The sequence below is a fragment of the Cucumis sativus genome, chromosome 1 (assembly GCF_000004075.3).
Source record: "Cucumis sativus cultivar 9930 chromosome 1, Cucumber_9930_V3, whole genome shotgun sequence".
Taxonomy (NCBI): Eukaryota; Viridiplantae; Streptophyta; class Magnoliopsida; order Cucurbitales; family Cucurbitaceae; genus Cucumis; species Cucumis sativus.
In genome coordinates, this window is record NC_026655.2 from 5958028 (window position 1) to 5971026 (window position 12999).

The following is a 12999-nucleotide window of genomic DNA, read 5'->3' on the forward strand; positions in this document are numbered from 1 at the left end:
TGCATATCTAAGCACACTTTCTATTTAAACTCAAACAACCTTCTCACTCACTTTATTCTTCACTTAAATCACTCACATTTATCCTCCTCATCTCTTCCATTTTCATCCATTTCCATGCCTCTTCAAATTAAGATCTTCCCCACTATAATCTAGAGTGGATCAAGGTCCGACAGTAGGCCTCCACATATAGAAACCCAAGAAAACAACACTACTTATCTTTCAATTGAAGACATGAGTATTGTTTTCCAATTTAAGATGAAGAGGAGCTACATAAGTGACCGTAAAAATTTATTGCAAACGACTCTTTACACTTTTGTATCGTAGGACTTCAATTCGAGGTAAACTTACGAACTTCCAAATCTAAAATCAGTTATGCATCCATCTTATGCATATAGAATAAGCTCTAGTTGCTTAATGATTTTATGTAACTACGAATGTTGATTGGATTTTTTCCTCTAAACTTCTATTATGTTCTGTTTATATTTTTAAACGAATAAGACAATCAAATTTCATCTTATAAGTTCAAATGCCACATCCAAACCAATAGATGGCTTCATATGACATCCAAACCAATAGATGGCTCCATTCCAGCACACACCATAACGTTTCATGCGAAAAGTCTCTTCTTGTGACCCCAACGCACCTCCCATTTGCTAACTGTGCTACCTAATGCAAATATCTCTATTAAGGGCTTATGATTAATAAATGAGTGTCTTACTATCTTTTACTGCTTTGTCTTACCACTAAAACCAAGTGTCTAAAGGTATCTTCTATCCTTTCTCCCACTCGGAAGCTTCATGTACTCATATTTCATAATGTCAGCACAATATGTTCTTATTTCATTCAATGTACAAAGGAGGAGTCCATTGCAGGAATTGGCAATTTTGGCTTTGGAATGTCTGGCATCCAAGTCCACAATTTGCAGCATTTGGGCAATGAAAAGTTTGGAATCAGAGAACATTAAACTTGAAATCAAGGTGGATCCAAGCTTTACAGACTTGCCTGCAAGCCAGTATATTAAAAAACGGGAGCTTGACATTAGTAGACCAAAAATCTCGGGTGGAAGCTCTGAAATTATGTTCCTCCCAAGTTCCAATCTTCTAGCAGCTTCTGTGCTCCTTCTTCTCCACCACCATCTTCTTCTTCCGAATTTACAATTCCACAAAAACCAAACTCCGATTACTGTAAAATCGCTTTAAACCCCAAGGCTACTGCGGAGGTGGCGTGAGTCTGAATTTATGCAAATAAGCTGCGAAAAGTCTATACTACCCTCCAGTTAAAAGGAAACCCTAAAAATCAATTCATGCAATTCTCCTCGACTTCATTTGGCTGCGAACGCCGGCGACAACGGTTTCGACCACTACTTCGTCCCCCCCCATTTTTTGGCTTTAGGAGAAATTTTCTGGGGGAGAAGAAGAATTAAGAAGCCATGCCGAAGAGAACGACGCATACATACTCGAGCGAGGATGCTGCACCAGATGGACCAGATTCTGATCTCTTTGTTTACTACTGTAAGCATTGTGGATCGCATGTCTTAATCACTGGTACTCCTTCGTCTTCACTCTACACTCTCTTTATTTCAACCTAACAACTTTGTTGACAATCAAATTGATAGAGATGATGTGGGAGGTATTTGTGTATATGAACTCCATACAATTCGATGAAAATGTTATTTCCATTTGAAGAATGGATGTAACATACATAGACTAGGTTATTGTTCTGGTTTATTATAAAAGTTGAGCTGGAAATGAAGAAATTTAGGTGCACTTTGTATTTGAAGAAGGCATTGTAGAAGCACAGAATTCATTCCTATTATTCCAAGAAATAAGCATTTTGGCGTGGTATTTAACCGTACTGAATATATGTCCTATAAGATACTCAATTGCAGAAGATGCCAAAAAGGAAGACTGACAAAGCTTTTGTGTTGGACAAGAAGAAACATCTTGCAAGGTTAAATATCAACGAGGCAGGGAAAATTCTATTGAAAAGGTAACTTTGATCTCCCCCAAAGTATTGTATGTGCATTTGGGTATTTAAATTTTGTCTCAGGATATGATTAAATTTGCATTGGAGATGGTTGAGGGTCAAAGTTCGAGTTATGTACACGATTTCACTTTTGAATTGATAGAATGCCTGTTCTTTAGATAGTCTAAGACTGATATTTATGAGATGATATAACAAAATGAAATTTCTGACTATATTAACAAATTGAGTTATCATAAGGTTATGTGAAACTTGATCAGAAGAAATTTTTTTTATTCTATATGAAGGATGCATGCATGATTGAAATCTAGAGTAGGCTCTCTGTTTTACTGGTTAAACTAAGCTTGAGTTTGGTAATTTAGATGCATTATCTGTGTGGAAAGATAATGTGATGAAGTTGCCTAATTTGAGTACAGTACCCTAAACAAGAAGAATAAGCATGAGATTGATAATTTGAAAAAAGGAGAGTTTCACGTATGCATCTCCTAGATGTGGGTTTTGTTTGTTTGTTTGTTTATTTTTCTCTTGTGTGTGTGTTTAAATAAAATAAAATGAATATTTATGGTTTACATCAAGTTATTTTGGAAAAATATGGAAAATTGTTGAACTCAGGTGTTTCTTATGATTATTTTTCAGGGGTGAAGGGAAACTTGAAAGGCAATACCGCATGAACTGTATAGGCTGTGGACTCTTTGTGTGTTATCGCTCAGAGGAAGATTTGGAATTTGCTTCTTTCATATATGTTGTTGATGGTGCACTTAGTACAGTGGCTGCTGAAACCAACCCACAGGTAAGCTAGTATATTATAATGACAACCGCTATTCGTTATATTGCTCATGTTTGTTTTTTCACCGTAAGCATCTTCACAATGATTCCAATTTAAAGAATTTTTCTATAACACAAGCTGTAGAAGATGAATATTTTATTACCATCTTAAGAATCCATTGCTAACAGTTTGTTGGTATATCGAGCTTTCGTTGACTCCTGATGAACATAACTTATAGTAGAGACACTTCTTAAAAAATTGTCTGTAATAACCTATTGTTATTTTGATAAATTTCAGCTTCCGCTATACTGTTATAATACTCAATGACATGTGAACAATGAAAGCTTTACCAGTCCTTACCTTACTTTGGCTGGTATTTTGAGCTTTGGTTAATTCTTGGTGCACATACAATAACAATATAACTATAATATCTTTCTTTACAAAGGTGTTTCAATATCTTATTTTGATTTGTAAACAACCACACCAATTCTCACTCAAGATAACTATTATATTAGGATGCTCCTGTGCCACCCTGTATATCTCAACTTGAAGGTGGACTTGTCCAAGTGGCCATAGAAGTTGAAGATCGAGCACAGCGCTCAGCAATCACAAGTATAAAAGATATAATTGCTGTCATATTTAGCTTTATGCCCGTAATCTCTGATGATTAACTTTGTTATTATGTTATCATAACAAAGAACAAGAGAGGTTGAATTCTGGTCCTTGAGATAAAGTATAATTTTAAAGTGAAACTATTTTAAAGCAAAACAATATCGTAGGGTTTTGAATCGATTGTATTGAAGGCTAACTCATTAGCATACTTTCACCGATTGAAGAAAAATAAAACAAATTGTTATTTTGACTGGGGTGGTTTCTTTATACGTAGCTTTATTCATAACTTTAACATTGCAACACACTTCCTGTTGCATCGTCCATTATATGTAGAACAATCTCATGAAGAACAAGTCCTAAAAGAGCTGGGGGACTTTAGAAAGTACAAGATAAAATTCTTTAGGTGAAGTCTAGGAATAGTCAGTTTATGCTGGGAGGAACTTGTCTGTGCATCAGTTGACTGTGTTCACACAATATTATTTTCTTGATTCTAGACTCTCTCATACAAACTCACACACACCCAAAGGAATGACATGCTATCTCTTTGCAGGAGTAAATGCCGATGATGTACGTGTCGCTGTTGCTGCGCCTGCAGCACGTGGAGAAGCCAACAACGAGCTTTTGGAGTTCATGGGAAAAGTACATTCTAATTCTTGTTTAGTTATGGATATATATGTTTTAGGTTCTGGATCATCAAAACCTGCATGATTTCTAAAAGGTATTTTGTCGAAATCAGGTATTGGGACTGAGGCTTAGCCAAATGACTCTCCAACGGGGATGGAATAACAAATCAAAGCTTCTTGTGGTGAGTTGATCACATCACACCTCGTAATGCTTCATAACATTATCAGAAGATTCAGAATTGATTGTTTTTCTGTGCATGTTTTTATGTTGATGTGTTGTAAGTATAACATTCAGTTTATTATTTCAGGTTGAGGATTTGTCTGCGAGACAGGTGTATGAAAAGCTTCTCGAGGCTGTGCAACCTTGATGACCGATGACACTGTCTAAAAGATGCAGTTTTTTCTTTTCGTGACACCTTTTATGCTAAGTGACCGATAGTAATCTTAGTTTTATATTAATGTTTTTAATTACGAATTTGTGCTAAGTGTATGCAAACCTGGATTTAAGGTGAATTGGCATTTCTATTAGATTTGAGTATAATAAAAAAGAAAATTGCATAGTATGACAAAAACATTTTTTTAAAAATAGTATGTTATCTTTTTTTTTTGTTTTTTTGCATACGGTGAATATAACAAATATGACAGAGTAATTAATGATATCATCATAAATTTATTAGAAGGTTATCAATTTTAAATTTGTAATTTGCTACTTTTGTAATTTAGAAAATATATCTATTATTATAATTTTTTTTCTTTTTGCTATTTTTGCAAGTGTCTCTAATAAAAAATATCATAGCATTGTACGAAAAAAGATCATAAAATGCACTAAGAGTATATACTTCATTTAATTAACAATGAACTGGAGAGACTGATTGATGAATAATTCATGGAATTTTTGTTCTCCAAAACAAAGTTTTTAAAATTTTTGATGGCTGCACAGGTTTCAGCCTTTACAAGCAGTGATTGCCTGTGTGATGCCAAACCTATGTATGATATTCCAGGATCTTGTTTATCCTTTTCTGATTCTGTTGGGAACCGGATTTGAATATCAAATCTAGAAGTTCATTGATAGTATGATTGTTTCATAACTCCGTTACAATCTCACGGGTAACAACCTCGAAAGCAGAACTCAACTCAATTCGGTATTAGGGCACTCTTCTGTTATCCCATCTCTCAAGGATGAAACAGATCACAACTAACATATGAAAACTCTTAACTTTCCATTCCAGCCAAAGCCTATTTATACGTGCTGAAGTTTTCTTTCCTCTTCTATTGTATTACATTCTTTAAAGGAATGCCATATATCCACTTAGTGAAGTAGTAAAAAAATGGTTGTTTTCTTTTGATGGCGGATCCTGAATCTCCCTCAACAAGGGCAGAAGTCGAGAAGGCAGTTTCGGTCTATGCTGAATTCTCTCTTTCATCAGATGTTTCTGAAGTGGAATGAGGAGTCTGTTGCGGGGGGGATAGGTTTGCCTATTAATTGAATAATAGGCTAGTCTTGATTACTTATTATAATAATTGAAGAGCATTTATACGAAATTCATATCTACACAAGTACTTGGCTTATTCAAATTGTAGGTTTGTTTGTTGGAAAAGAGCTCGAGTTAAGTTGAACACCACCAACGATATTTAAGGATGAAATTCTTATACATGAACAACAATACTATATGAATGAATTGTTCAGAATAAACATTCATTCACACTGTTTATAAACGTCAATCCTTTTATGAAGTAATGATATATTTTATCGATGCATTTGCTTACACTTTACCTCAACATTCTCCTAAAACGTTATACAAAATGTAAGCCTAATCAATTCAATGAACATTGAAGTGAAATATCAAATATCATAGAAAAAGTATTCTCAACGTTATCATCTAAAATTCGACATGACGCATAGAACTAGAGGCACACCATACATGATCGAAGGGATATCAATATTTTCTAAGGTATGGAGGTATATAACATATTAGGTTAGTTAAATATCTAATAGATTTGCCTGATCTAGTACTCTATTCTAGAGTGAGAAAGCAAGGCAATGGGGCAACAATATTCAGCAGTGAACAAGGTAAAAAACTTGGCAATGACTACAAACTTGGAATTGGATCCATATTCCGAACTCAAGAGTGATGGCAGTCCCCAAGGTTTCTCTAATTATTGACTCCTTGAGACTTGGAAAATTTGGAGGCAAGCAACTTCTCCAACTCCACTAAACTGAAAGATTCAACAAAATTTATAAACAAACCACCCTATTTCTTTGACAGCAAGGTGCGATTTAACCAAAAACGAAACTGAAAAGTCACATTGTGAACTTACATTTCATATTTTCGAAAGGCTTCCTTTCGTTTTGTCAAATATATGTCACTGTCTTTTGGTAGATCGCTAAATGAATCACCTACAATAACAAAAGGAAAGTTCGAGTACACATAAGAGTGGTGTTATTTGTGAGGGCAAAGACTATTTTTAATTGTATCCTAACCTTCAGTTCCAGCATTTAGAAATCAAGTTTGAATATGAACTTTAAGTAAACTTATAAGAAAGGTGAGATGATAAGAAGTCTTTTAAGGAAAATATAGTATGCAGAAAAAAAAAAAAAGTTTACGTGGAGGTAGTGCTGGTTTCATAAAAACATCCTTGTGAACTTTTAGAGGAGATTTGTCAGGCAGCTGAGAACCCTGCCCAAGAAACAATAAAACTTCATTAAAAAACAAAACAAGAGTAAAATTGATTAGTTTGTATGCCATGTTTCTTCACACATGCCAGATAAAATGAGGTAATAAGATACTGGCAAACGAAATAAGTCAACGAGATTTTGTAGAACTTAAGAACACAGAACATCATCATCAGTAGAATGTTTCAATTAGTTGACTCAAGACCTGTTTAGATTGACTTTCTAAATGTAAATCTAATTTTAGGCACTTAAACAGTCAAAACTTTCACTGTGAACTGAATCCTCTAACAGTTCATATGACAAATGAATAGATACCTTTTTCTTTTCCTTTCTCTTCAATATCTTCAAATGACACTTTTTGATATAGTGCATTAAATGATAACGAGAATGTCTTGAACACAGCTGATCTCTGATCGTGGGATTTTCAGTTAACCAATCAGATATTTCCTTAGACTTGACAACCTCATCTTGTTGTAGAGACTCTAACCAAGAATAAACGGGTATCCACTGGTCGGTGCGTTGAAATCGAGCGTGTGGAAGATCACCCTGATCACCCTCATCTTGTTGTTTATGAATGTCTTCCTTTCCCTGTCATGGAACATATCAAATTACAAATCATAAGTTTCATTTAGGGTTCATTAAAGAAAAATGTAACAACCACAGATGAATGGCTAGAGGTAAGACAATGAAAGGAAAAAACACTACAGTACCTTAACAGTTTAGCCACTGAAAGCACAACAGTTTCATCGAACTACAAATAATTCATAAGTCTAAACCAAATCAATAACCAGAATCTAGAAGTTATTTATCCATCAACAAAAGGACTTGGATAGTAAGTTCATATTCAGCAGTCATCTTGAAATTGTTAAAATTATTCTACCATATTTAATTAATTTAATGTTTTTATATCATCACAATTGGGTTAGTGTGATAATGATTCATCACTCCCAAACATGCCCTAAAACTCTTAAAGAACAAAGAGCATTGCCTGACAAACTACCTCTGAAACAAAAGCCATAACAATTCAAGCTCTACATCATGAACATTCAATTCTAAGCACGAAGAAGAAGCAGAATGCAAAAGAAAGTAATAAGTAGTGTAAAGTAGTGGTATGACCTGAGTGGAAAGTCTCATTAAATTTTGAATAGAAATGAGGCGCTGGCAAAGGTCGGAGCGGGGCATTGATTTGAGATTTCCAGGTAAAGAGGCATGGTTGGAATCAATCCAGGCTTCAACCTCTTCCATGGAACCAGCTTTGGCCTCGGGGAAGGAGCAAAGCCAAGCTCGCGCCATGATTTCCCATTCTTGGGATTGATCACCATGGTCGTTAGGGTTTACATCAGATGGCTTAGGGTCTTCTTCTTCTTCTCCTCCTTCACGGGTTTGTTCAACTGGATTCGACATTTTACTTCCACTTTTTGAAGATTAAGAAGGAAGAAGCTGCTCTGATTGCGATTTCCTATGCCGCATTCTTCATAAATCTAATTAACCATTTTTTTCGTTAACATCACATAATTTTACAACTAAAACAAACAAACACTTCTCCTCCTCCACTTTTTAATTCCAAAAGTATCCATTAAAAAAATATAGATGTATGTGAATTTGAAATTTTGGTATATCTTATAAAAAATTTGATTCATTTTTTTTAATATTAAAAAATTCCTCCTCAATTATAAAAGATTTTCACAAAATTTTGTATAATGATTATGCTAGATGGGCTAGGATGTGATCGAGAATGTGTAGTTTCTTACAAATATCATTGATTATTTGAACATGCTTAGGTGCACCTAGATTGATATCACATACATGCTTACTAATTATGATTGTTTAATGTTTGAAAATAAAATACCTCATCATCACTCTATAATTTTATACATTACCACGTTGGTTGGTTGAAAAAAATTTGGTAACATTAATATAATCTTTTTACTTAAATTAAAAATACGTTTATAGAATAATTGGAAAAGTTTATGATAAAAGCAAAACTCTTTCAGTTTAGAGGTATTTTGTAACATAAACTAATCTATTAACATGAATAATGAAATTCGTTACTGATTAATTTAAATTTAAAAAGAGAGGCTTTTTAGATTTATTTTTTATTTTTCCTCTCTAAAACTTGTTGGTTATATTATCTTTTACTCTAAATTTTCAATGTTGTGAAGTTTAACGACTTTAACAAAAGCAACTAGGAATAATCCACTTCATTAGTGAAAGGTAATGATAAGCATAAATTTAGATTTGATTCTTAGGCATTAACTTGTTACTCATTTCTTAATGCTTCAAAAAAAGGGAAAACTTTATATCTTTGTTTTGTTTATATTATGGGGTGTTTGACATATAGATTCATCATCCTAAAGTTAAACAATCCAATTAATTGAAGAAAAGATAAGTGTTGTTGAAAAGGTAAAAAGAAAAGAAGAGCCTCAAACAAAGCCATTAACCATGGCCACAGTACCCTAAATCATGGAGATTATTCAGATTAGGCACAATTTTAAGCCATCAAATAGTGGATAAATCAAGATTTCTAGGCTTTGATTAAAGCCTTGATGCAAGTTTTTGATGGCTTAAAAGGCATATTAAAGTGTCTTGCAAGGTGAAGCCAAGTCATCACGTGTAGGATCTTCATACCATTACAAGACAATAGAAAGAGTTACCATTCATAGCAAGCTAATTTACATTCTTAGACCATAAGAATAGACATAGTTTCTCTTGACAATATGTGTCGATGGTTCATTGGCTAAAACATCCATGAATATGGGAAGGAAGGAGGATATGAACATCCCCCATTTTAGATAAGCTGCTATAGAAGATGTTTCTCTCAAGTCTCAATAAGAGGACAATAGATAGATGGTAAACTAAAGCAACCAAAAGCCATAAAAGACTATAAAATTGCCACCAATAAGACCTTCAAAATTGATTGTTTCCCCATCCAAACTTGTCAAAAACCAAAGCTGCCAACCAACAGAGAAAATAGTATGATCAACCAAAAAGTTTCAGTCCCCACAATAGCAGTACTTTAAAGCACTTAATTAAGTAAACCAAATGAAAAATCTGCTATCATTGTCACTAACTAATGCAAAACTACAGAAAAGGTATTCGACAGAATCAATGACAATGACAAGTAATCATTGGTGATAACAATGTGGCCAGTTTTTGAGGTCCTTCCATGTTTCTAGAATCCCACAACAACCAATAACCATACAAGAATTCCAGTACCTTAAAGAAAACTACTTTCAGCAAAAACTCTTTCAAGACAACATGAGGGAAAATGAATAGAAGCATGTCGAAACAGATTAGCCAGATCTGCAAGGGAGTAAAAGCTCTTTGGGACAAACCACATAGTTAGCCATAGAAGTACTTAGATTCAACCAGGTGGGTCATACTTATGGTCTGCAGCAATAACCTACTAGGGATGTTAAATCTTTTCGACTGCAGATGTTGTAAGAGATAGACTGGTTTTGATTTTAAAGAACATGATAAGCCTTTAAAAGGCTACAGAAAATATATTTTATTTATTGGTATACAATATGATGCCCTTAAGAATGTCTTACTAAAGAGATAAGGAATGATGATTATTAAGTAGCAGTTTCATGTACATAAGGTATAAAATCCAAAAATGTATTTGACATTATAAAAGATTCCAGGTAAGAAATGCACGAACCATGACAATCAAGAAATACATAACTTATAGCCCTATAAAACATGTACATGAGTCTTTCTGACCCCATTGTATTAACACCATGAAGAACAGTAAAATATCACAAAACTACATTCAACAGGCCAACCTCTTCAGTAGGTCATACCTGTCAATAGAGTCGGTTCAGTATCTCTCTATGAACTACTTTTTCTTCGTAAGTGATGTATAACACAAGATGATCCTTCAAACAAATCCAATAGATAGCCTTCCAAGTCATCTGATGTGTACTTTATATACCTCCCAGCATGTCTTGTATTCTCTAACTGACTTCCATGTCTTCCCAAGAAGGCACGATAGGCAGGTAGAGCTTTTGCGGACACTGAAATTCGGAGCTCTTCTCGTAGTTGAGCATCTGGAACCTTCCAACCTGTCTGAACTCTATAGATTTCCTCAAAGCCAGCATTGAAATTTTTGAATTTTTCCTTTAAAGTAGCTAGTTTCAGGGCACTGTTGGAGCTTCCACCAGTTCCTTCTTCCTTCAAAAAGGATAATAATTTTCCCCAAGACGCCCTAAGATAGTTTGTTGCATATATGCGAACCTGGCCTCGGCGCTTACGTACCCAGCGGTCACCCAAGAGCTTTCCAAGCTCAGAATCTTTTACTTTTTGCACAATATATTGTATATTGTTCATGAGGAATATATATTGTATTGAATCATCACCATAGAGTTTGGATTTTCTCTCTAGATTGGTCTCCAGGTTTGCTATCAATGAAAACAAACGACGACCTAGAGGCGACATAGTTTCTAACTCCAAATTGTCAGCACCATCAACCCCTAGATGATGCAAATCCTCATCATCACCTTCTAAGAGTGCATCAAGAGTCTTACTATAAACCACAACCAATGTTAAGTAATTCATGACATAACGAGTAAGCGGGTGAATCTCAGCATTTAACATTGTTTTCTTGGAAGTTTCACTCCGAACAGCATTCTCAAATTCAACAAATGTACCTTTGGCGGCCTCTCCCAACCTAGAAAGTACTCCTCGCGCCTCCTCAATCACAAATTCATCAGTGACCATAGCCTGCAATTCTGGGAAAACGTATTCCAGAGCTTCATACATATCTAGAATACGGAATAGCTTCTCCACTGACCTTTCCCCTATAGCAATGGCTTCAGCAAAATTCAATAATTGTCTGATGCACCCTTTTGCAGTCTCATTGAAGCAAACTTCTTCAGAATCATCGGACCCACTAAAGATATAGTCAGACAATCGCTTCTCCCCCGTCAAAAGTACTCGAACACTAACCTTAACAGCTTGGATCCATTTCTTCATCTTCTCGTCTAAGACTTTCCAATCAATTTTCTGAACATCCTCAATACTTAGCTTTTCAACTCCAAGAACCACCAAGCACTCATCTAAAGCATCCCGACGAACACCAGTATACACATTAACACACTCTTTCTCGTATCCAGAACGAATCATCCGGTCGGCGATCTCCTTCAAATCAACAACGGCGTCAGGATGGATCAAATCAACCCTCAAATCATCTCCCAAACTGACACCACGCTCATGATAGATACCGGAACCACGGTGAGTATCAGCAAACGACTCAAATTCATCGGATTTTTCGCTGTCGTGTGAAGCAAAAGAAAGGGAAACCTTACGAATTGAACCGTAGAGATGGTCAGCATCGAGAGGAACGGTGCTCCGAATCAACATATGACGAAACTCATCCTCAAGCCTCGACATAGCGATCTGGATCGCGTTCTCAGCACGGTCGACGATCTCAGCAGAATCCGAACGAATCGACAAGTCGTCGATCCACTGAATAATATCATCAACCGCAGTTAAGTACTCAGCCGCCTCATCAGGCGAGTCTTCCCAATTAATTGAGTTCCGAGAAGCTCCATGACCAGAATCCCAACGAAGAATCACCTTCTCAGCAGCTTCGAATCGATCCTCCTCTTTCTTCGAATCCCCACTGTTGACCAAACTGGTGATATTAGAAAGACGATTATCAAAACTAGAGAAGATCAAAAGCATATCGTCTCGAACATCCTTAGGAGTATTAAGGCTATTCAATATCTGCTGAGCCGTAGCCATAACTCTATCCTCCCCACCACCACCACCACCACCACCACCACCACCACCCCACCACCGCCGCCGCCAACATTAGTCGTCGTCGTCGTCGTCGCCATTCTTTACAGTTTCCGTTAATCAAACACTCTCAAACAAGATTCGAACCCTCAAAATAAGGAAGAACGAAAGAAAATTAAAAGAAAAAGGAATAAAACAAGGGTTTGAGAGAAGAGAAATGAGAGATGAAGGGTCAAGAATTTATGAGAGTTGTTAAAAACAAAAATTTCTTTGGAAATGTGAAACGCAATATCTTTCTTTTTCTTTTATTATAATAATATTTTGTCTAAATAATTAAACAATTATTTATTTATTTTTCTTGTTTCTGACTTTTCTTTTTTAAAAAAATATTTATCATTTATAAGGAACAAATAGGAAATGTTTGTAAAGTGGTGATTATTAAGAAGGTGGGGTGGGTCCTCTTCCGACTTAAATTCTCTTAAACAGTAGCCGGCTTCTTTGCCTCACGGATCATTACAACAACAACTGTTTTGGCTTAATTAAATTAAGTGGGTGAATTTTCCCCTAAGTTTTTTAAATTAATATTCCCCAAAAATTACAAT

At 35.3% G+C, this 12999-nt stretch overlaps 3 protein-coding genes across 4 annotated transcripts; 1 reads left to right on the forward strand and 2 right to left on the reverse strand.

The window, feature by feature from the left end:
- Positions 1 to 1050: 1050 nt before the first annotated feature.
- LOC101215962 (UPF0235 protein At5g63440) lies at positions 1051 to 4570 on the forward strand. 2 transcript variants are annotated; one of them, XM_011653804.2, is made up of 7 exons: positions 1051 to 1544; positions 1889 to 1989; positions 2620 to 2773; positions 3265 to 3361; positions 3912 to 4000; positions 4098 to 4166; positions 4293 to 4570. In XM_011653804.2, the coding sequence occupies exons 2-7, from the start codon at positions 1892 to 1894 to the stop codon at positions 4350 to 4352; spliced, it is 567 nt and encodes a 188-aa protein (XP_011652106.1). In that variant the 5' UTR covers positions 1051 to 1544; positions 1889 to 1891; the 3' UTR covers positions 4353 to 4570. The 2 variants fall into 2 exon arrangements, with proteins under 2 accessions (XP_011652106.1, XP_004152525.1); XM_004152477.3 differs by having other exon boundaries at positions 1052 to 1544; positions 1875 to 1989.
- A 1220-nt stretch (positions 4571 to 5790) lies between these two features.
- On the reverse strand, positions 5791 to 8229 carry LOC101216205. Its single transcript, XM_004152478.3, has 5 exons — positions 7775 to 8229; positions 6974 to 7246; positions 6590 to 6662; positions 6304 to 6382; positions 5791 to 6201 (listed from the first exon to the last, which is right to left on the reverse strand). The coding sequence occupies exons 1-5, from the start codon at positions 8060 to 8062 to the stop codon at positions 6138 to 6140; spliced, it is 777 nt and encodes a 258-aa protein (XP_004152526.1). The 5' UTR covers positions 8063 to 8229; the 3' UTR covers positions 5791 to 6137.
- Positions 8230 to 9252: 1023 nt separating this feature from the next.
- On the reverse strand, positions 9253 to 12466 carry LOC101212753 (exocyst complex component EXO70B1; the record flags this gene model as incomplete). Its single annotated transcript, XM_004152547.3, has 2 exons — positions 9253 to 9609; positions 10462 to 12466. A coding segment is annotated over one exon (1977 nt), but the record flags the coding sequence as incomplete, so codon positions are not given.
- Between the last annotated feature and the right edge of the window lie 533 nt (positions 12467 to 12999).